General features: G+C 47.3%; 3 protein-coding genes across 10 annotated transcripts in view; all 3 read right to left on the minus strand.

The window, feature by feature from the left end:
• LOC131744776 (zinc finger protein 805) overlaps nucleotides 1–12,633 on the minus strand; it is a 50,734-nt gene extending 38,101 nt beyond the window's left edge. The window contains exons 1-4 of one of the 3 annotated variants that reach the window (XM_067020020.1): nucleotides 12,347–12,633; nucleotides 10,427–10,466; nucleotides 9,574–9,700; nucleotides 5,373–5,468 (exon numbers count right to left, since the gene is read on the minus strand). In XM_067020020.1, coding sequence (XP_066876121.1) covers nucleotides 5,373–5,468; nucleotides 9,574–9,607 — 130 coding nt within the window. In that variant the 5' untranslated portion in view covers nucleotides 9,608–9,700; nucleotides 10,427–10,466; nucleotides 12,347–12,633. The remainder of the gene's footprint in view (nucleotides 1–5,372; nucleotides 5,469–9,573; nucleotides 9,701–10,426; nucleotides 10,467–12,346) is intronic. The other 2 variants (XM_059044621.2, XM_067020019.1) reach the window with 2 other exon arrangements.
• A 1,493-nt stretch (nucleotides 12,634–14,126) lies between these two features.
• On the minus strand, nucleotides 14,127–18,129 carry AURKC (aurora kinase C). 3 transcript variants are annotated; one of them, XM_059044634.2, is made up of 7 exons: nucleotides 17,830–18,129; nucleotides 17,674–17,713; nucleotides 17,241–17,432; nucleotides 16,481–16,619; nucleotides 15,486–15,634; nucleotides 14,597–14,771; nucleotides 14,127–14,430 (listed from the first exon to the last, which is right to left on the minus strand). In XM_059044634.2, the coding sequence occupies exons 1-7, from the start codon at nucleotides 17,855–17,857 to the stop codon at nucleotides 14,260–14,262; spliced, it is 894 nt and encodes a 297-aa protein (XP_058900617.1). In that variant the 5' UTR covers nucleotides 17,858–18,129; the 3' UTR covers nucleotides 14,127–14,259. The 3 variants fall into 3 exon arrangements, with proteins under 3 accessions (XP_058900617.1, XP_066876166.1, XP_058900620.1); XM_067020065.1 differs by having other exon boundaries at nucleotides 14,128–14,430; nucleotides 17,616–17,713; nucleotides 17,830–18,074; XM_059044637.2 differs by having other exon boundaries at nucleotides 14,128–14,430; nucleotides 17,822–18,074.
• A 1,571-nt stretch (nucleotides 18,130–19,700) lies between these two features.
• Nucleotides 19,701–23,551, minus strand: part of LOC136791943 (zinc finger protein 264-like) — a 39,013-nt gene continuing 35,162 nt past the window's right edge. For 2 of the 4 annotated variants that reach the window (XM_067020021.1, XM_067020022.1), the window contains exons 6-7: nucleotides 21,193–21,342; nucleotides 19,701–20,963 (exon numbers count right to left, since the gene is read on the minus strand). In XM_067020021.1, the coding sequence (XP_066876122.1) occupies nucleotides 21,340–21,342 (3 nt within the window). In that variant the 3' untranslated portion in view covers nucleotides 19,701–20,963; nucleotides 21,193–21,339. The remainder of the gene's footprint in view (nucleotides 20,964–21,192; nucleotides 21,343–23,551) is intronic. The other 2 variants (XM_059044625.2, XM_059044629.2) reach the window with 1 other exon arrangement.

Consider the following 23,551-nt stretch of genomic DNA (forward strand, 5'->3'; position numbering starts at 1 on the left):
ACTGAATACCTACATGCAAAAGAATGAAATTGGACTCTTATCTAACACCATATACAAAAATTAACTCAAAATGGAGAGGAGGGACTTCCCTGGTGGAGCAATGGTTGGGAGTCCACCTGCCAGTGCAGGGGACGCGGGTTCGAGCCCTGGTCCGGAAGGATCCCACATGCCGCGGAGCAGCTGGGCCCGTGCGCTGAGCCTGTGCTCTAGAGCCTGCGAGACACAACTACTGAGCCCGCATGCCTAGAGCCCGTGCTCTGCAACGAGGAGTAGCCCCCACTCACAACTAGAGAAAAGCCCATGAACAGCAACAAAGACCCAATGCAGCCAAGAATAAAATAAATAAATTTATTTTTTTTAAAAAAAGAGAAGAAAACATAGGGCAAATGTGGCATGGCACTGGATTTGGCAAAAATTTCTCAGATATGACACAAAAGGCACAGGCAACACAAGAAAAAATAGAAAAATTGTAGTTCATGAAAATTAGGAAAATTTGTGATCAAGACACTATCAATGGAGTAAAAAGATAATCCAAAGAATGTGACAAAATATTTGCAAATCATATATCTGAAAAGGGATTAATAACCAGAATATACAGAGAATTCAAACTTAACAAAACAAATAAACAAAAAAACAGTCTGATACAAAAATGGGCAAAGGACTTGAATAGACATTTCTTCAAAGACATACAAATGGCTAATAAGCACAAGAAAAGATGTTCAACATCACTAATCATTAGGGAAATGAAAATCAAAACTATGAGATACCATCTCACAACCATTAGGACAGCTACTATCAGAAAAAACAGAATAACAAATGTTGGTGAAGATGTGGAGAAACTGAAACTCTTGTGCACTGTTGGTAGGAATGCAAATTGGCACAGACTGTGGAAAACAGTATGGCAGTTCCTCAAAAAATTTAAAATGGAAATATTGATACTACATGATCCAGTAATTCCATTTCTTGTTATATGCCCAAAAGAATTGAAATCAGGGTCTCAAAGACATTTGTACACCCATGTTCACAGCAGCGTCATTCACAATAGCTAAAACATGGAAGCAACCCAAGTTTCCACCAAGGGATGAATGGATAAGCAAAATGTGACACACACACACACAAACAAGAACATTACTGAGCTTTAAAAGGGAATTGCATTTTTTTTTTTTTTTTTTTTTTTTTTGCGGTACGCGGGCCTCTCACTCTTGTGGCCTCCCCCGTTGCAGAGCACAGGCTCCGGAAGCGCAGGCTCAGCGGCCATGGCTCACGGGCCAAGCTGCTCCGTGGCATGTGGGATCTTCCCGGACCAGGGCACGAACCCGCGTCCCCTGCATCGGCAGGCGGGCTCTCAACGACTGCGCCAAGAGGAAGGCCCGGGAATGACATTTTAACACATGCCACAACATGGATAAACCTTGAGGACGTTATGTTGAGTGAAATAAGCCAGTCACACACACAAAATAGTGTGTGACTCCATTTATATGAGGTACTTAGAGTAGTCAAAAATCACAGACACAGAAAGATTGTGGTTGCCAGGGGTAGGGCATGGTAGGGACATAGGGGGGTTTATTGTATAATGGGTACAGAGTTTCAAATGATGAAGAGTTATGGAGAAGGCTGGTGGTGATGGCTGCACGACATTATGACTCTATTTAATACCACTCAATGTATACTTAAAAATGGCTAAGATGGGGCTTCCCTGGTGGCGCAGTGGTTGAGAGTCCGCCTGCCGATGCAGGAGACACGGGTTCGTGCCCCGGTCCGGGAAGATCCCACGTGCCGCGGAGCAACTAAGTCCGTGAGCCGTGGCCGCTAGGCCTGCGCGTCCGGAGCCTGTGCTCCGCAAAGGGAGAGGCCACAACAGTGAGAGGCCCGCGTACCGAAAAAAAAAAAAAAAAAAAAAAAATGGCTAAGATGATAAATTTTACACTATCTGCATTTTACCACACCCACAAAAAAAGATAACATGAGTAATGCACAAAGAGTCCCTACAAATCAAAAAGAAAATGCAGGGCTTCCCTGGTGGCACAGTCTGCCTGCCAACACAGGGGACACGGGTTCGAGCCCTGGTCTGGGAAGATCCCACATGCCAAGTAGCCACTAAGCCTGCGTGCCACAACTACTGAGCCTGCACTCTAGAGCCCGCGAGCCATAACTACTGAGCCAACATGCCTCAACTACTGAAGCCCGCGCACCTACAACTTGTGCTTCACAACAAGAGAAGCCACCACAACAGAGTAGCCCCCACTCGCCACAACTAGAAAAAGCCTGCACGCAGCAACAAAGACCCAACACAGCCAAAAGCAAATAAATAAATAAATTTATTAAAAAATAAGAAAATGCAAACAAGTCAATAGAATAAAATAGACGTTTATCATGAAATGACATTTTCAAAGAAGAAAACTTAATTCATGGATTGACCCACACTCATAAAAAGGTGCTAACGTTCCTTATGAACGAAGGAAAAGCAAATCAAAACCATGTGGGATACAATTCTGTATTCACTTGATTGTCAAAAATTGAGGAGCCTTGGGCTTCCCTAGTGGTGCAGTGGTTTAGAGTCCGCCTGCTGATGCAGGGGACACGGGTTCGGTCTGGGAAGATCCCACATGCCGCAGAGCGGCTAGGCCCATGAGCCATGGCCACTGATCCTGTGTGTCCGGAGCCTGTGCTCTGCAACGGGAGAGGCCACAACAGTGAGGCCCGCGTACGGCAAAAAAAAAAAAAAAAAAAAAAAAAAAATTGAGGAGCCTTATAATACCAGGTATTGGTCAAGGTATGGGTTGAAGAAACCTCCATTCTTTCCTGGTGGAAGTGTAATTGGTATAGCCCCTTTAGAACACAACAGGAATTATCTTGTAAACTTGAGAATTTGCACAGCCTATAATCCAAAAATTTCACTCTAAGAAACATTAAAAGACAGCCCTAGGGCTTCCCTGGTGGCGCAGTGGTTGAGAATCTGCCTGCCAATGAAGGGGACATGGGTTCGAGCCCTAGTCTGGGAAGATCCCACATGCCGCGGAGCAACTGGGCCCGTGAGCCACAACTACTGAGCCTGTGCGTCTGGAGCCTGTGCTCCACAACAAGAGAGGCTGCGACAGTGAGAGGCCCACGCACCGCAATGAAGAGTGGCCCCCGCTCACCGCAACTAGAGAAAGCCCCCGCACAGAAATGAAGACCCAACACAGTCAAATAAATAAATAAATATATAAATTTATTTTTTATAAAAAAGACAGTCCTAAACATGAGCAAGATGACCGATATATACAAATGTTTTGGCAGCACTGTGAGAGTGAAAAAAATGTGAACAATTAAATGCTACAGACAATGGATGAATACAGTGTGAGACAGGAATATTTTTAATTAATTTTCTTCACTGTAAGGAACTTCAGCATATCTTTACTTTGAGCAGAGAAAAGGATAAAGTTATAAAGCAAGCAGAATATAAATGATGAAGGCACTTTCATGAAAAGCTATTTTTTCTAGATTCTGATGTCGGAACTGGCCATGCCCAGGGGCAAGACCTCTTCAACTAGGTGAAAAGAGAAGCTACAGATATGAGAGTCCAAATGAGTGTGGAAGGGCTGAAGATCAAGCAATATGAGGAGGCAGACTTTACTTTCAACATGAAAACTTGCTGACACATTAGTGGTCACATGCTGGGACATCCGTGGCTACACCTGGGGTAGCTCACGCAGGACACAGAGCTGACCAGAGGCATAAAGCAGATGTAGAGCCCAGTTAGGGGAATTACTAGCATCTTGCAAGGAAAAGATGATGAGAGCTTGGACTCAGAATGCGGGGACAGATCTGATGGGAGGTGGTAGAAGTGACAGATTCAGGAGATGTACACGATGTAAAATGGACGGGATGTGGGAGGTGGCCGGGTGTAGGGGCCGATGGAGGTGGAGGGGGGGAGGATACAGTCTCTGGGGCTGTATCCAGTCTCCAACCTGCTTGGACGGCAGGACCATGCGCTCTAACTTGGGAGGGGAAGGAGTGAGCATCGTGATGGGTTCCTTGCCAGGCATGCTGACTGGGTGCCTCTGTGATATTCAGGTGGAGAAGGGCAGAGAGTGGAGGGCAGAGGCTGGGAATTGCCCCTCTGAGGGGCTGTCGACAGGCTGCACACAGACACTCGCAGGCTGGTGGGGCCGCCCCAGGGACTAGGAGGGAAACAGCACAACTCTGCAGGGGCCCTATCACCACACACGGTGGCCCCAGTGCCCTCAGCAGCCCAGATGTGGGGTACAGCAGGACAAATGTCACCATCAGGTTTTACCAAACAGAAGGAGTAGGGAGACGTACAGCAAGGGAAAGCTTCCTGAGTGTCTGGACGGACAGGGTAGGAAACGGGAGGCAGAAGAGAGCTGGAGAGGAGCTGGGAGAGGAAGGAAGGCCCTTTTCCTCAGAGGTCAGAGGGAAACGTGAGATGCATTACTCATTACAATACAGGGACATGAATGACACCAAAGGCCCACGAGCCACTGACTGCGGCGCAGACGCTGTGCTAAGCGGTTTTATGCTTTAACGCGTTATGTGACCACATCCCCAACAACCCAGGGACGGAGCAACTATCAGGAACAGACTGAGCACAGCAGACCACACTCGCCAAACCATCTGCTCCTCTCCTTGGACACACGGCTCAGCCCCATCTCCCAGCCCCGCCCCCCGAGTGCGGCCAAGTGCCAAGTGCCTGTCAGCGGAAGCGGGGGGCTGGTGTTTGTGGGAGTCTTCCTTGCCCTCTCACTCTCCTCTGCCAGCTGCAGGAGGTACGGACAACCTTCAAGCCACACGCTGACGGCAGAGCGGACCCGAGTCCATGAATAGCTGTGTGCTGCATAGTCACACGGACCGGGTGTGACTCAGAAAAAGTGCTTCCAGGGACATCCCTGGCGGTCCAGTGGTTAAGACTCCAAGCTTCCACTGCAGGGGTCACAGGTTCGACCCCTGGTCGGGGAACTAAGATCCTGCATGCTGCGAGGCGTGGCAAAAGAAAGAAAGAAAGAAATACAAAAAAAGAACAACTGCTTCCATATGCTGAGCACCAAGATGCTGCAGTCTGTCTGACACGGCACCTTAGATTTAACTTAGTCAAACTTATATATACAAAGACACAACGAGATCCTGAAGTTCACTAGGGCCACAGAGCTGGTGATCGGTCGGCAACCAGGTTTGAAGCCCAGGCAGCTGGAGCCCAAGACACATCTCAGCTCATGTACCTCTATCCTCCAGGAGGACAGAGGGACCTGGGGTCAAAGGGCTCCGTGGCCTCCAGACCACCACAGAGGCCCAAACAAGATGCTTCCCCAGGGAACCAGGGCCAGCGACCTCCCCCTGCAGGGTCTCCAAGCTGCCCAAACCTTGGCTCCTACCTGGACAGGTGCTTTGGGAGAGGTCTTTCTTCACCTTCCACAGCTCCTGCCCCTGCTCCAGCTGGTAGATCAGCTCAGATCTGGGAACAGGACACCCTGTTCATGGAGAAAGGAAGAAGACACTAGGATTTCTGTGAAAACAAAGAAAACCCCTTGATCTAGCATGGGACTTCAGGATGTGGACAAGACCTCAGAATGAAGCTCCTCCCATGCATATACAAAATGCTGAATTGTGAACTGGAAACCAAAGACATGCCACACTGCCATGGAGTTTTTATTCCTCAGTCAAAAACTAACATATAGTGTATAATCGTAGTAAAAGGACTGTGTTCAAGCAACTTAAATGCATTACATCATTTCAAAGTTGAAATAAATTTATGGCGTAATTTAAACAACTAACATATTTAAAATATTGACTCTTGGGAATTCCCTGGTGGTCCAGTGATTAGGACTCTGTGCTTCCACTGCAGGGGGCAATGGGTTCAATCCCTGCTGGGGAAATAAGATCCCGCAAGCTGCATCGTGCAGCGAAAAAATAAAAAATTGACTCTTTTCATTCAAAACAAGTTATGTGTCTTCATTGATCTAGTTCTTTTTTTAGAACCCAAGCAAAGTTTTGTATTGTTCTTCCTATAGGCCACAGAGGATTCTATCCTAGGATTTCCTCACAGCATTCACAGCAAGTACATATTGTGATCAGCTCCATTTAAAAAATAATTATAGTTCATTTACAACATCATATTAGTTTCAGGTGTACAGCAAAGTGATTCAGTTATATATATGTATATGTATGTGTGTGTGTGTGTATATATATATTTATATATACACACACACACACATACATATACATAGTCTTTTTCAGCTTCTTTTCCATTATAGGTTATTATAATATATTGAATATATATAGCTCCTTGTGCTATACGGTAGAACCTTGTTGTTTATTTTATATATGGTAGTGTGTATCTGTTGATCCCAAACTCCTAATTTATCCCTCACAACCCACCCCCCGTCTTTGGTTACCATAGGTTTGTGTTCTCTGTCTGTGAGTAGCCCTATTTTATAGATAAAAATCATACAGAAACCAACGCTCAGGCAGACAATGTGATTTGCCAAAGAGGCCAGAATTGGTGAATGGCTGAGCCAATATGGAGACCAGGTCTAGCCATCTCTGCTCTGTGTGCTGTTTTACCACAAAGCTACACAACACTGTTCCAAAAGGTGCTGGACCCAGGCATGGGGATGATGAGACTCCAGAGGAGTGACAACGGGAGTGGTGGCAGCGCGCTTCTCAACTGCTAACCCGCACGTAACCTGGTCACACGAGGCACGGTTCTGACCCGTTCCCATAAGTTAGCCATGTTCCCTTGCTACGGCCCTGGCAAGTAGATACCATCTTACCCCATTTTACCAATGAGCACCCCACGACACAGACAGCTTCAGTAATTTGCCCAGGACCACAAGGTTTTAAGGAGCAGAGCGGGGACTGAACGTAAGAGTCTGGCTCCGGACACTGGGCTCCCCAGCACTACACTAAGGAGGGAACAGCCACCACCCCTGAGTGGGGCCAGCATCCCGAGACCAAGTGCAGGGCAGCTGGGAGGCAGGGGTGTGAGCACGAAGATGCACCCGTTGGGAACAGGGGCCCCCCGGGGGAGGGGCAGACTCAGTGACTCTAGACTGCAGCGTTTCATGAACTACTAGAAAATAATAAAATTGAGAATCCTACACAGTGGTGTATGGTCACATTGTACATTTATAGAAACATCAAATAACATCTACTCTCATCAATATTTCATAAAAGGATTGTTGCTTAAAATAAACCCACAGAGGACAGCTTCATCAATGAAGGTGCACGTTCTGTACTGTGTAAGCTCAGCTGTATGAGACACAGTGCAGTAGCTGAGTTTTCCTGACTTTGCTAAGGACCAGGAGAGCATGAGAATCAAATGGGTGCCTGGAACAGGCCTGATATGCAGTCGGTCCTCCAATGACCACAGTGAGCTGTGACTAGTATTAACATTAACATTTTTCTTAAAAGTGACCCACTTTTTATTTTTCTTACATTCGTTCAAAAAGGGAATCCTGTTTAGCGCTGGTAAATGGGAAACAGAAACCCAGAGTCACTTGAGTCGATGGCAGGTCAACCTGAAAAGGCAGCAATAAAATCCAAAGGGTGAGGTTAAGGGCCAGCAAGCTCATGTTGCTGCTCAGGGACGGGGCTCCCTCTGTTGAAAATGGGAAATTAGCAATAGTGGGGGTGGGGGGAGGTGTTTAGTACTGAACCCAGATTTTCACTACATAATCAGGAGGCAGGAAGGACACAGAATAAAGGAATGGCTTCCTCAGGGTGTCTCTCAGTGCCCCTGGTGAAGTGTTCATGAGCCTTCAGACACAGGGTTTCTCAGCCGCTGTTCAACTGACATTTAGATCCAGGCAATTCTCTGTTGAGAAGAAGGGGAGGGAGTGTGTATGTCCTGTGCAGCATAAGGATGTGTAGAAGCGTTCCAGGTCTCCACTCAATAGAAGCCTGTAGCATCTACATCCCAGGTGGGACAACCCAAATGTCTCCAGACGTTGTCATGTGTTCCCTGGGGGACAACATCATCCTTGGATGTGAACCACTGGCTTACAAGGATATGAATAGGGTGACAGGAAAAAGCGACTGTGACAGGGGAGGGGCCTCCAAGAGATTTCGTGATCAGGAAGCAGCTGGTGAGGAGGTGGTGACTGTGCTGAGAAGGGGTAGCCATGTGAAAAGCCCAAGCACACCCACACCCACCAGGCACAGAGAACAGCAACTGCAGAGGCCCAAGGCAAGTATGTTAAGTATGTGCACAGGAAATAGAAAGATGCTGGCGTGACCAGAGCAGACTGAGCTCAGGGAAAGTGTGGGGAGGTGAGTGAAGGGTCAGCAGGGCCAGAGAGTGGACCTTTTTATTTTTAAAATTTTGTTATAAAATATCTAAATATGTAAAACTTTTCCTAATTTTGTGCAACACAATACAATCCCAATTCTCTAAAAACAGGCATGTCTGACCCTAAGCCCTGGATTTACAGCTCTCCTTTCCCTCCAACCGCGAGGTCTAAGGTGATTATCCTCAGGCTGCTGTTTCTCCACCTTGGCTCTCTTGCCCTTGTGGGCTGGATCATCCTTTGTTGAATGGGGCTGTCTTGTCCATCCTCAGGTACTAAGCAGCATCTCTGGACTCTAACCAACTAGATGCCGGGACCACCCACACCCCAGGTGTGACAGTCAAATGTGGCTGCACACTTCCAAACGTCTCCTGGGGACAAATCCGCCAAGTACTGAGAAGCACTACTCTCTCAGCTTCTCTCTCTTGGACTAGCAGAGGATCTTGGCCAGGACTCACGGAATGAGAGACAATCATGAAGGCACAGGAGAACAGAAAAGCCCCATAACCGAGATCCTGTGGTTTAGAACAATACCTGTTGGCACTGAAGGCAAAAACCTCCCCAGGTCCCACCTGCCTCACCCTCTTTCTGGAGACCATGCCATCACTCACAGCCCTGTGGACTGGGTTGCAGGGGACACCTGAGCCAACCAGTCCCACCCAGTCAGCTCCCTGTCTGGAATGTGAAATAAGAACCTCAGACAGAGGCCAGTCTGTGCTGGGCACTGGGGTAGAGGCTCAGGGAAGTATGGGCTCAGGTGGCCACTCCTGCACTGCCTCCATCCCTGGAGCCCAGCAGCAGAGAAAGAAAAAGAAACAATGTAAGTATGCAAAGAAGTAGAAACAAGGTATCTGGGGGCCACAGAGAGCAGGGACTGGGGTGGCCACTCCTGTTACAAACTTGCTGAGGTGCAAAAGCCATTTTGAAAAGACAGAGACGTGAACAAAGCCAGAGGGGAAACCAGGACAGGAGATCCAGAAGTCAGGGCATAATCCTGGTGGTTCCCAGTTCCTACATCAGTCCATCATACGGCCCAACAAGAAATTCTGCCTTTGGATTCTGCAAAACATCCCTGTTTCCTTCTATCATTTTCTAGGAGCCAGAAAGGAACTTTATTCAAAGAGACACAGGGATAGCAGGCAGGAAAAGATGAATCTCAAAAATGACTGAAGCTGTGAGGAAGAGGGAGGAAGGGCTCCTGAGGCCTTCTTGACCAGCCAAGACGGAGCCAGAGTTTGGGATAAAAGAGGTGGCAGCTCCTCTGCATGGCAGAGTGGCAAGGCCTTACCCAGAGACACCAGGAGCCCGCAGTTTTCCAGCATCACCTCCTGGTACAGGGTCCTCTGGGCGGGGTCCAGCTGCCCCCACTCCTCCTGGGTAAAAGTCACAGCCACATCATCAAAGGTCACAGACACCTGGAATGTCAAACAGAGATCATAGCATTAGCCTTGGGATAGTTGGATGGGATCAGAGCCCGTCTCTGCATCACTGGTAAAGGTGCAGCAAGATCAAGGCCCTAATCACTGGGCACTTCCTCTGCACTGGGCTGAAGGGGAGGTGGACAATGCTTTGGACATAATACGATACAGCCACACTTTAGAGATATTGGGGGTTTGGTTCCAGACCACTCTAATAAAGCCAGTCAGATGATTTTTTTGGTTTCCAGAGGCATATAAAAGTTATGTTTACACTATACTGCAGTCTATTAAGCGTGCGATAGCATTACGTCTAAAAAAAATAATGTAGACACCTTAATTAAAAATTATGTTAGGGACTTCCCTGGTGGTGCAGTGGTTAAGAATCCACCTGCCAAAGCAGGGGATGCAGGTTTGATCCCTGGTCTGGGAAGATCCCACATGCCGCGGAGCAACTAAGCCCGTGAGCCACAACTACTGAGTCTGTGCTCTAGAGCCTGAGAGCCACAACTACTGAGCCCGCATGCCACAACTACTGAAGCCTGTGCACCTAGAGCCCATGCTCCGCAACAAGAGAAGCCACCACAATGAGGAGCCCACGCACTGCAACAAAGAGTAGGCCCCGCTCGCCCCAACTAGAGAAAGCTCGTGCGCAGCAACAAAGACCCAACGGAGACAAAAAATTAAAAATTTAAATAAAAAAAAAAGTACTTTATTGCCACCTACTGTCTAGCACAGGGAACTCTACTCAATGCTCTGTGGTGACCTAAATGAGAAGGAAATCCAAAAAAGAGGGGATATATGTATACGTATAGCTGAATCACTTTGCTGTACAGTATAAACTAACACAATATTGTAAAGCAACTATACTCCAATAAAAATAAAATTTAAAAAAAGGAATAAACTGAAAAGCAAGAAGGAAAAAAAATTTTTTTAAGTACTTTATTGCTAAAAAATGCTACCCATCATCTTGAGCCTTCAGTGAGCTGTAATCTTTTTGCGGGTGGAGGGTCTGAACTATTGTGAGAACCACCAAAATGTGACACAGAGACACGAGGTAAGTGAATGCTGACACGCTTGCTGGACGCAGGGTTGCCACAAAACTTCAATCCGTAAAAACACGGTATCTATGAAGCACAATAAAGTGAGGTATGCCTATAGTGTAAGAGAGAGGAGCCTCCTATGCAGGAGCCATTGGAAAATGACACAAGTCAATGGCAATGACATTGGAACTGTGAGATGCAGACAGAAAGGACTCTAGGATGTCAGAGGACTGAGTAAGTGATGATAATAGTAATATCAATAACGTTAACAACAGCAGTACCTGAGCTTCACTGGTCCTACTACCTGCTGGTCCCCATGCTGACTGCTTTATGTTATGTCTAAAAGCAACTAAGTCCCTAGCTCTTAAGCCATCGTTTTCACCAGTATCTCCTGACTAAACACACTCCATATAGAATTTTCCTTGTTAATGTTACTTCCACCACGATATTCTATACATTCTCCTCAATGTGAAATATCCAGCAGATGCAGGACCACATCCCTATGTGACCAGAACCACTAAGTAAATATAAAAAATCCAGGGCTTCCCTGGTGGCGCAGTGGTTGAGAATCCGCCTGCCGATGCAGGGGACACGGGTTCGTGCCCTGGTCCGGGAAGATCCCACATGCCACGGAGCAACTAAGCCCGTGAGCCATGGCCGCTAGGCCTGCGCGTCCGGAGCCTGTGCTCCGCAACGGGAGAGGCCACAACAGTGAGAGGCCCGCGTACCGCAAAAAAAAAAAAAAAAAAAAAAAAAATCCAGCCACTCCACTCTCAGATGAACAGCCCCACCAATGCAGATCTATCATTTAAATGCTCCAAGGCATCGCCTCATGGTTTTTCACCTGCACTTTCAGTGCTCACATTTCTCTGCTTTCTAGCTTCATCCTAACAGCTTTCTTGAGTTAATATTTCAATTAAAAACCTAGAAATTCCTAATAAATTGACTGGTTCATACATAGGAACCCTGCAATATTACTCATTTCTGGTACTGGATAAACTCATATTTCTGGGCACATTTTGGGCAGGTAGGTAAGGATAGAAAAATTAACTAGGGCTTCAACATTGACTACCAGATGATATACGTTTAATTAATTAAAACTCTCCGGCAGGTAATCCTACAGCATCCTCTACGATTGTTTAAGGGCGCACATATGGATGGCTTTCTCTGGTTGGTTTTAAGTTGGAAGTGGGGACAAGGATTAGGGAAAGGGTCAATTATTAATCAAGTCCTGGCCATTTGGGGCCGATGTTACAGAAGTCACTGTTTCTCTTCCTGGACTGTCTCTAGAGATAGGAATCTGGCTTCTGGCAAGTCTTAGACCGGGCTGGACTCCTGGGTTGTCGATTGTAGATAAGGGACTGGATTACGGGGCAGGTTGTTTGTCAAAGTTCTATTTTTATACGCGGTCTATTTTCTATTTGCATATTCAGTCTCGCATGTTCTAAGACTGGAGATAAAATCAGTGACGAGCCAGCTCCACTGGTCGTACACAAACAAAACTGCAAAGAGGAATCTAGCGCCTCTCTTGACTTCCACCCTGCTCAGGAGACCTCTCCGAACCAGAAGAGAAGCAGCAAGGCCAGAAACATGGTCCACTCACCCGCGTCGGGTCCATCCACGCCGCCGCCATCATGGGACCCTGAGGAGAGAGAGGGGCCCGTAGAGGCGGCGACAGAGGCGGGTACCGCGGGCTCAGCCAACCACCCCCTGTTCCCTGCCCTGGGCTGGGTGGCCGATCGCGCGGAGGCTCACCGCTCGCTCAAATGCGCGGAGGGGAGCCCTAGCCTCCTTTCTGCTCATTTGCGAAGAGCCGCACTAGAAGCGGCCATAGAACTGCTACCCCTCCCACAGCTGGCGTGGACAGAACAGTCGCGCGCAAATGACATCTGCAGCCAATGGGGTCGGAAGTCCCGCCCCTGCGCAGGAAATGCCCCCGTCTGGGCCGTCATTGGTCCAGCGCCTGCCACAGACGCGCGGTGCACAGCCTTCTGGGAAATGTAGTTTTTTCTTTACAAACAACCAGCAGCGGAGCGCGTTCCAGTGCCACTATTCCTCCGTGTAAACGACTTAGGAGGCCCAGGGGTAGTTCCCTGGCGGCCCAGTGAGTAGGACTCCGCGCTTCCACTGCCCGGGACCTGGGTTCGATCCCTGGTGGGGGAATTAAGATCCCACAAGCTGCAAGGCTACAGCAAAAAAAAAAAAAGACTTAGGAAACCCAGAGCCCCGAATGAGACCCGCCTCTTCACAGGGCACACAACTTGGGGGAACCAAGGAGCACTGAAGGTGCAGGTGAAAAAACTATCAGCCAATGTCTTGGAGCATTTTTTTTTTTTTTTTTTTTGGCTGCACTGCACACAGTGAAAGCGCGTAGTTTCAACCACTGGCCCGCCAGGGAATTCCCTTGTAGCATTTAAATGATGGATCTGCAATGGTAGGGCTGTTCATCTGAGTGGAGTGGCTGAATAGCTTGTATTTACTTATTGGTTCTGGTCATATAGGAATGTGGTCCTGCATCTGCTGGACATTTCACATTGAGGAGAATGTATAGAATATGGTGGTGGAAGTAACATTAACAGGGTAAACTCTATATGGAGTGTTTTTAGTCAGGAGACACAGTGGTGAAAAGATGCCCGAAGTGATCAGAAAACATGTTTGAACTCCTCGCTGAGTAGTCTGGATGTTTACTCTGGTGCAGTCAAGCTTATTGTAAATGAAGGGAGCCGCTGCCACATAAAACTGCAACAGAAGGATGTAGGGGAATGTTGGAAGAGAACTCCCAAAATTGCTGCAAGCAGAGCGCATGATTTCAGAAGTGGTTGAAGATACATTTATTATCAGGGATGATTTATCCTGACGCAATAATGACAACACCGCATAAGTGCTAGTGAATTCATTTGAGAATTGGATGGCATTGATGTGCAGTGAAACATTTTATTTTGAAGATGGCACCATGTTGGATGTCAGTATAAAGAGAATGGACCTCTGGATTGATTAGTGTCCTGTTTTACAAATGACATACTCCTGAAAACATGGGGAAAGTGAGTTGAGTCTAGGAGCCACTGGGATAGGTGGTAGGTTATGCACCACCAGGGTGGTTATTTGCATAAAGCAGTAACTTGTTTTCAAGAAGAGTCGTTAAGTCACAATACCTGCGGCCCAGGAAGGGCATCATTTTGGGCTGCTCTCATGGGAAACAGTTTCTACAAGAAATAAAGATTCTAGGGACTTCCCTGGTAAGACTCTGTGCTGCCACTGCAGGGGTCATGGGTTCAATCCCTGGTCGGGGAACTAAGATCCCGCATGCTGTGTGGTGCAACCAAAAATAAATAAATAAAATAAAGATTCTACTCAATCACAAACCAACTCATGCAACTATAAAGACCTGGTACAAAATGATTCAGCTTTTATTAATTAGCAAGATGCATCTTAAAAGAGAAGAAACAAAAGACAGAGTAGATACCAGAAACAGGGGTGCTCCATGAGCAATCACAAAGGATTAGGGGTATACAGGGCTCAGGAAACCATTTGAGCAGATGGGGGCAGCACCCTCCGAGAGTGGGCCCGGACCCATGGGTGCTCCAAGATCTGGACCAAGGGCAACCGCTCTGAGGGCTGGTATCTGAGAAGCTTGGAGATCAAGTCCTGAGCCCCCAAAGGCATTGATGGGGGAAACCTTACATCTACCTGATGAGGCCAGAGAAGAAAGGGAAGTATGGTTAATTTCCTTGGTCCATTCAAGGCACTGTTCGGGATCTTAGCAGACAATCTTTGTGTGTGCCCTGGGCTCCGCAGGCCCACCAGCCCCCACTGACTAGCTCCCGCGTGAATGCCCAGAGTGTGGCCTTCCCACCTTGAGGATGCGTCTGTAGGTCTCATTATGGGAGGGGCTCTCAAAGGGTGGATTTCCCACCAGCAGCTCGTAGCAGAGCACCCCAATGCACCATAGATCCACCTTCTCATTGTATGTTCTCCCCTCAATCATTTCTGGGGGCAAATAGTCCAGTGTCCCACACATTGTCCTTCTCCTAGAGGGCAGAAAAAGGAGCGCTAAGCAGAGGATCAGTACAAGGGAAACTCCTTCCCCAGCTTTCAATGACACAGGAGACCCTAGGAAATCCTGGCAGCCCTCTCCCAGGCACAGGAATTTGGAAACACCAAATTTTAATACAGATCAAGGTTTGAAGAAGGCAAGTACTGGGATCCACCAACTCCATACTTTAGAACTTTTTTTTTGGGGGGGGAGTTGCTGCACGTCATGCAGGATCTTAGTTCCCCAACCAGGGATCAAACCCATGCCCCCTTGCAGTGGAAGTACAGAGTCTTAACCACTGGACCACCAGGGAAGTCCCTCCATATTTTAGAATTCTTCATACAATTATTTAGCTCACGATCCAGGATATTTTCACAAGGAAGATTTGGAACAAACTGATGGTACAACAAGAGGGACGAAGTAAATTAATTATGGTTTATTCATACAGTAAAATTCCTGGAATTATGGAACAATGGTTCTTAATTTATTTACATGGAAAGTTATTGGTAAAGTTATATGTTAACAGAGATTAATCTCTGTTAAATGGTTGAACCACGTTCTTTCAGTCTACAAATACACATTAAATATAGGCATTGGAAAAAAGGTAGTATTTAAATACAAACCTAGGCTTGTATCTGGATCTTACGTGTGAAATAAATCAAACTGGATCATTCTTAACTGGCACCCAGGGTGCCACCACCTGACCTACCTTAGAGAGGGGGTGTGCACAGACCAGCCAAAGTCTGCAATCTTCACCTCACCCCTGAACCCCAGCAGCAGGTTCTCCGGCTTAATATCCCTATGAATCACCTTCTTTTCATGGCAGTAGGTCAGAGCATCTGCCAACTCCTCCATTACCTGTGTGAGCAAAGAAAAAGCAGTCTGGAAATGGAGCTGGCCATGGGATGATTATTGCTTTGATTTCCCATCTGGAGCCCCCCAAAAATCTCTTGCTTCCTATATCTAAATCAGTTCCACTCATTTACTCAGTGAACTGCCATAGAGCCTTTCATGTTTCTTTCCATAAGGTAGCGCACTTAGATTCTGTTGCTTACAACCAAAGAATCCAAACTTACACACACAATTTATTAATATTTTGGGGGTAATTAAGGTATCCAATTGTGAAGTTGTAGGATATGAGTCATTATATAAAATTTATAGATTGAAATTCAGAAATAAAGAAGAAAAACAAATACCGTATGCTAACACATATATATGGAATCTAAGGGGAAAAAAAGGAAAAAAAAAGAAAAAAAAGGAAAAAAAATGTCATGAAGAGCCTAGGGGTAGGACGGGAATAAAACACAGACCTACTAGAGCATGGCCTTGAGGATATGGGGAGGGGGAAGGGTAAGCTGTGATAAAGTGAGAGCGTGGCATGGACATATATACACTACCAAACGTAGGGTGGATAGCTAGTGGGAAGCAGCCACATGGCACAGGGAGATCAGTTAGGTGGTTTGTGACCACCTAGAGGGGTGGGATATGGAGGGTGGGAGGGAGGGAGATGCAAGAGGGAAGAGATATGGGAACATATGTATATGTATAACTGATTCACTTTGTTGTAAAGCAGAAACTAACACACCATGTTAAAAAAAAAAAAAAAAGAAAAAAGCAATCTGGATACTCATGACCTCCACAAGCAGTGACCCCCATCAGCCCATAATAAACTCATGAACCCGAGCCCTCAGCCTCCCACCTCACCGTGGCTGTACGCTGCTCGTCTAATGTGTGGCTCTTTTGCAGTTCCTTGTAGAGCTCACCCCTTGGAGCATATTCTAGAATCAGATACATCCGGCGTGCATCATGGAAGTAGTTGTACAGGCGTAGGATATTGGGGTGTCTGCTCAACAGAAGGAGGAAGTGTCAAGACTCCTCTCTGAGGCCCAATTCATGATGCTATTACAAGTGACTGGTCACACAAGAGGCAAATTGTGCTGGGACCAGAATAGTAACAGCATGATCTGGAAGTTAGTGGGGGAAAATGAAACAGGCATCAACATTCTGATGTCTGACACAGGGAGCTTTACATGGTGTAACTGGAATGAACTACAGAGAAAAAAAATCTTTGTAAAGCAATTATACTCCAATAAGGATGTTAAAAAAAAATCTTCAAGGTGAAAGCAAAGGGCCTACTTGGTGGTAGTATTGGGGGAAATGATGAATTCAGATGTCAGAGATGGAAGAGGAAAGAGGAACAAGAGAAAAAAAGAAACGGGGGCTTCCCTGGTGGCGCAGTGGTTGAGAGTCCGCCTGCCGATGCAGGGTACACGGGTTCGTACCCCGGTCCGGGAAGATCCACATGCTGCGGAGCGGCTGGGCCCGTGAGCCATGGCTGCTGGGCCTATGCGTCCGGAGCCTGTGCTCCGCAACGGGAGAGGCCACAGCGGTGAGAGGCCCGCGTACAGCAAAAAAAAAAAAAAAAAAACCTGTAACAGGAATCTCATACAGAGACTGTCCTTACTGTAGATGTGCCTGGATTTCAATTTCTCTGCGCAGCTGGTGTTCCAGTCCTTCTTTCTCTATCTGGGACTTGAAGAGGACTTTCAGGGCCACAATGAAATGGCTTTCCTTGAGCCGAGCCAGGTACACATTCCCAAATTTTCCCTTGCCGAGAGGACGCCCGATTTCGAAATCATCAATTGTGAGGCGCCGCCTGATAGGAGAGAAGGAAAAGAGCCTCCGTTTCGGAGGTGGATGGAGAGTCAGGGAAACTTCATGCTCGCCCTCCTCTTTCACTTTACCCTCCCTGGGCCCCTTTCCCTTCTCAAGGGCCCTGTCAGGGTGTTTGGTCAATAACTGTCAGTCCCATGAGGCAACCTTCACACGTGGAGCTTACTCTTCATCCCTCGGTCCCACTTCCCTTCCTTTTTCAGATACAAAACAAAGGCGCTCACATGGTTGGGATGCTGGGCATCGTTTGACCTGCTACAGCTACTGAAAAAAGAAAAGAGACGTCAATACTTTCTTCTGTGCACACCCACCCCCAACAACTGACACCAGGCCTTTCTTCTAAACCCCCTTTCTCTGGTCCTGGTACTTAACCCTTTCACCTGCGGGATGAACACTGCCCGACTTCATCACAGCTTTCGGGTGGCTCACTAGACGAGATGGTGGTGAGGAGGACGCCTTCCTGAGCCCTGCGGAGCTGGGTGTCCAGGAAGGAGGTAGCCCTCAGGCTGAGGCTCTTCCAGTCCCGACCTGCTCCCACGCAGCCTCGGGGCAGTCACTGGGCGGGCACCACCTGCGGGTTCCCCTGAGGTTCACCTGCACTCAGACCCACTACTGAATTAGAGACGATCCTGGACAACGCGGGCAGGCCCTTTATACTAAGTGCTCTGGCCCCATTGGCTGAGCGGGTAGTTCCTGGTTGACTCCCACTGGTTGAAATGCCTGAGGCTTAGGCAGCATGCCCAATAGAAGAGACAGGAATGAGAGCTTCCGCCCGCGTTTAGGGGGCGGGACTGAAGGCGCTGGGCCAATGAGAGGGCAGGGCGCGGAGACAGGAAGGCGGGAGCCGGGGCAGAAAGACACGTGAGGAGGGAGCGCCAGAAACCGGAAGGGGAGAGAGGGTGGAGGGGTGTGGAGAGCCTGTAATGCAAAAAGCCTGAATGAATGAGCAAACATATAAATCCGTGACTGAGTGACTGCTTTAACGAACTCAGTGACGTGACGCAGGTGTGACTGAAAATAAACCAACCGCAGGAAGCTGCCAGGGTACGTTGTGCAGTTGGCAAACTCCAGAACCACGTGCAGCCCAACTGGCCCCAGCTTGAAGGGCGTGTCCTATTCACGCCGCTCCCCAGGGTCCTCCTCAGTCACTCACTTATGTGAGGGTCACCACTGTGGAGCTCCCCGAAATTTGTGCCTCTGTCCCCCAATATCCTGTGGCTTGTGTGCCCTCCCCCGATACACCTGCCTCCCCCAGCCCAGGACTGCCCAGGCCACTTGGAGTGGGGGCACGGACCACAGCTGCATACAGCCCTCCTGTCTCATGTACTTACTACAGCACAGCTGATCCTTGAACAAGGGGGCTTGGCGGGGGGTATTTAAGAGAGCTGACCTTCAGCATATAACTTATGGTTGGCCCTCAGTGTTACCACCAGGGTTCGGGGACTCCCCTAATCAGTAGAAATTGGTAAGAGGCCTGAGGAGAAATTCAGGTAAGGCTTTATGGGGACTCCTGCAGCAGGAGGGAGAAAACAAGTAGGTTCCCTGTCTCGCTCCCTGAAGGGGGGCAGGCTGGGCCCTTAAACGCCGTGAGCCCAGGTGTGGGGCTGGAGGGGTGGCTTAGGTAATCTGCCCACCCTCTTGGTGGTGCTGTGTGCAGGGTGCTGTTTTTGCTCCCAGTACCCTACTTCTGCTCCTGATACCCTGCTTCTGTTCCCAACTCCTCAGAAGTGGCAGTTGGGTTTTTGGCCTTTTTGTATCTTGTTGCTCATAATTTGCTCCAATTGCACATGCACGCAGTTATTTTTAGTCCCTTATAGTTTTATTTTGTTGCTGGAGGAGATGTTTGTCCAGGTGCAAGCACTGCAGCAAAGGGTCCCACGTCCCAGCCTGTCTTATCAGTATTTGAGATTCCTCCATATCTGTGGGTCTGCATCCAGGGAGGGGTTCAACCAACCCCAAGTGGTGCAGTGCTATAGCATTTACTATTGAAAAAAACCTGCCTTAAGTGGACCTAGGTAGTTCAACCCCTGCTGTTCAAGGGTCAAGTGTATTTGTTGGACCCAGTAATCAGTTTGCATTTTGGGTCTCAAATAGTAAAATCATCCCCCATATTTATTTGTTTGGCATACACAGAAATTTCAAAAACATTTGCAATTGAATTCTTTTAGACAGGTAATAGGGTGAATTGGTGGGGAAATTTAAAAAGGAAAAAATCTCCTCCCAACCCAGAAAAACCTCTCCGAAAAGATAGTAAAGAAATAAAAGTTTAATATTGTATAAACATTAAACCAGAATGTGATGCACAGCACAGTTGCTAAGAGATTGCAAAGAATAAAACTCACCCTTTCATATAGCCAAACAGACACAACGCATTACACACATTTTCAAACAAACAATAATTAGTTCTCAAGTATTGACAGCACTATTTGTTACACATAGTTCATCCTAAATTTACCTGGTAATTGGGGTGACTATCTGCTGTTACACTGGCTTTCTAGAAGGGAAAACTAACTTCTCAATTCTTTATGACAGAGGTAGTTTTGCTACTTGGAGCCAGGTGCCTGAAGCTGGGATGTAGGGATGCTATCTCCTTTGATGTCTTCATTTCAAAGAGATGGATTCCTAGGTCTTTGAGAAAGACATTTCCTGGGTTCGGAGTGTATTAGGGTGTTTGCAGAAAAGCAAGGCTAGTGTGGCTTAGAGCTGCATCTTCAGTGGTTAGAGTGGTACGAGGTAAGTTGGAGAGATAAAGGGAGGCAAATTGTGTAGAACTTTGTCAGCCATAGTAATGAGGTTCTAATATGCACCTGAACATGTTCTAAAATGTACCTGTGGGGGACTTCCCTGGTGGTCCAGTGGTTAGGACTCTGCGCTTTCATTGCTGAGGGCCTGGGTTCAATCCCTGGCTGGGGATCTAAGATCCCACAAGCCATGCAGTGTGGCAAAAAGAAAAAAAAATAAGGACTTGCCCTTGACCAGCTCCAGGAAGACCACTTCTGAGTCCTTGGAATATCTTGACTAGTGAGAGTGATTTTTATGCTTACGCCTGTAGGTCCCACTGTATCATTATGACCAGATAATTTATGCTAACAATGTGACTCATGATGAAGGGTGAGCTTTGTATTGCCTGAGGCTGCACTACATCTTTGCCTTCTGCGGATCCTGAGTATCCATGGTAGGTCACTTAGGCGCTGCGAGCCTCAGTAAAGGAATCCGTGGACTCTGAAGCTTGGGTGACCTTCCCTTGTTGGCGATAACAACATGTTGTCACACATCTTTGCTGAAAAGTTGAGTCCCTGTGAACTGCACAGGGAGGGATCACCTGGAAGGGGTGCTTGGTTTCTCCCGGACTTTATTACACGTGCCCTTCCCCTTTGGTGATCTCGGCCTGTGTCTTTTTGTTGTAATAAACTGTCATCATGAGTATCACAGCTCTTCTGAGTCTCGTGAATCCTCCTAGCAAACCACCAAGCCTGAAGGTGGTCTTGGGCAGCAAAGAACCATGAAAGTTTCCCTGAAAAAGAAAAGTTATGACCTAGATGGGTATTCTGGTAAAGGCTTCCCTAGAGAAGTGCTATTTGAGGTGAGATGTGAAGGATAAGCACTCACTCACTAGCCAAAGTAAGGAAGAGCCCTACAGCAGGTGGGGAAATGAAAAGAAACGGAAACAGGAAGTGAAGAGAGAAGAGCAGTCAGACACGTGCAAGAGAAAAGGCAGTAAATTAGGCACATCCCTTACTTACCAGGTAAGGCCCCATGGATGGGCTATGTTAAGGATTCGGTTTGTATCCCAAGAGTTAAGGGAAGTCATGAAACACTTTAAGGGTGTGTGTGTTGGGCAGGTAGCAGGGAGTGAGATGCATCATCTAATCTGCGTTGCACCTCTGGTTTCACTGTGGAGAGGAAACATGGGTAAAACAAGACCTAATTACTAAACAGAATTAGAGGTGACAGATGATGGTATTATGGTCTAGGAAGGAAGTGGTGGATTACAGAGAAGAGGATAGACTTGAGAGGCATTAAAGAGGCAAAACTGGCAACTTTGCATGTGGGGGATGAGGAAACAGAGGTAACCAGGCTGAGTAAGGGATTTTTTTTTTTTCCCTTTGGCCGTGCTGCATGGCATGTGGAATCTTAGTTCCTCAACCAGGGATCAAACCTGTGCCCTCTGCAGTGGAAACCTGGAGTCTTAACCACTGGCCCGCCAGGGAAGTCTCCTGGGATTTCTATCCTCAGTAACCAAACAGTGCCATGTAGTGTAGAGGCAAGACTAAAAGTGGATCAGGGGCTTCCCTGGTGGCACAGTGGTTAAGAATCCGCTTGCCAATGCAGGGGACACAGGTCCGAGCCCTGGTCTGGGAAGATCCCACATGCCACCGAGCAACTAAGTCCGTGCGCCACAACTACTGAGCCCGAGCTCTAGAGCCCGTGAGCCACAACTACTGAAGCCCATATGCCTAGAGCTCATGCTCCGCAGCGAGAAGCCACCGCAATGAGAAGCCCGCGTACTGCAACGAAGAGTAGCCCCCGCTCGCTGCAACTAGAGAAAGCCCACACGTAGCAACAAAGACCCAACGCAGCCAAAAATAAAAATAAATTTTAAAAACTTAGTATTTGATTTAAAAATTTTTAAAAATAAAGACATGGCCTTATCTCATTCTTTAAAAAAAATAAAAGTGGATCAGAATCAGGGAGAAGTGGGAGCCATTTTAGGAATCTTCAAAAAGTCAAGTGGAGAATGAGATATCTTTGAAACATCCAAGTGGGGACAGTAAGAAGACAATCAGGGGTTCAGGTCTAGAGCTCCAATAAATCAGGACTGGGAAAATAAATTTCGATTTGTTCAAAGTAAAGAAGAGAACTGAAGCCAAGGGTGCAGATGAAGCCTTGGAAGAGACCACAGAGTGAGAAAAAGGCCTGTGAAAAGTATTTAGAAATTTCAAAATTGAGTGGGTGACTAGAAGTGGATGAGTTAGCAAGTTAGAAAAAAAGAAAGAGGGAGAGAGAAAACTAGGAGAGTGATGTTACAGAACCAAAGAAAGAGTATTTCAAGAATGGAGTGGTCAAAGAGGTCAAGTTCAGTCTCAAGAAAGACAAAAGGGCTTCCCTGGTGGCGCAGTGGTTGAGAATCCGCCTGCCGATGCAGGGGACACGGGTTCGTGCCCCGGTCCGGGAAGATCCCACGTGCCGCGGAGCAGCTGGGCCCATGAGCCATGGCCACTGAGCCTGCGGTTCTGGAGCCTTCGCTCCGCAACGGGAGAGGCCACAACAGTGAGAGGCCCGCGTACCGCAAAAAAAAAAAAAAAAAGGCAAGACAAGGGCTTAAATTTTATAAACATGGGAGTCACCACCGACCTTGGCCAGAGTGGTGTAGAGGGTGGGACTGTAGCAAGGAGGTTCACAAGGTAGGGAGGCTTGGGAAGTGCAGAAAAATAGAGGAAGAGGTAATGGTGAAGTGCAATAATCGCAAGGAAAGGAAAATAGGTCCAAGGGGACTCCTCAGTTAAAGGGAGAGGGAGGAATAAATAAGTGAGATGTGGGAATAGAGAGTGGTGCCTGACACTCATGGCAATGTGTGAGGACAAATCAGAAAGGGTGAAGGACGCAAGAACATGCAGATGAGAAACAGGCATTACGCAGCTGAGATCACAGGCACGGCAAACGTTGAGCAGACTCTACGATGGGGAAAATGCTGACGATTGCTTAAGTGTGATTCCAGGTTTCAAGGAGAGAGAAAGTGAGAAGAGCACATCAAATGTGTATGAAGATTTATACCTAAAATCAAGAGCATGAAATGGAACTAGAATGCACAATAATAAGCAGAGGTTGAAAGATGACGTGGCTACAGATGCCATAAGGGACAAGAGAGGAAAGTGATGAGGATGCCTGTTAACCAGGTGATCAAGAAAACAAATGACGTAGCAGGACTCAGGAGACAGCACACAGAAAGGTGCTTCTTCCTTCACATCTCAGAAAGTTGGAGAAATCATACAGGAAGACTCTCTGAAGTTGTCATTAATGAATTTGTGGCCCCCAGTTAGTCACGCTTGGTCATTGTCTGAAGTGTGTGACTTTGAGAAGGGAATCTGGAACCATCTTTCT

Source organism: Kogia breviceps, chromosome 18 (genome assembly GCF_026419965.1).
Source record: "Kogia breviceps isolate mKogBre1 chromosome 18, mKogBre1 haplotype 1, whole genome shotgun sequence".
Lineage (NCBI taxonomy): Eukaryota > Metazoa > Chordata > Mammalia > Artiodactyla > Physeteridae > Kogia > Kogia breviceps.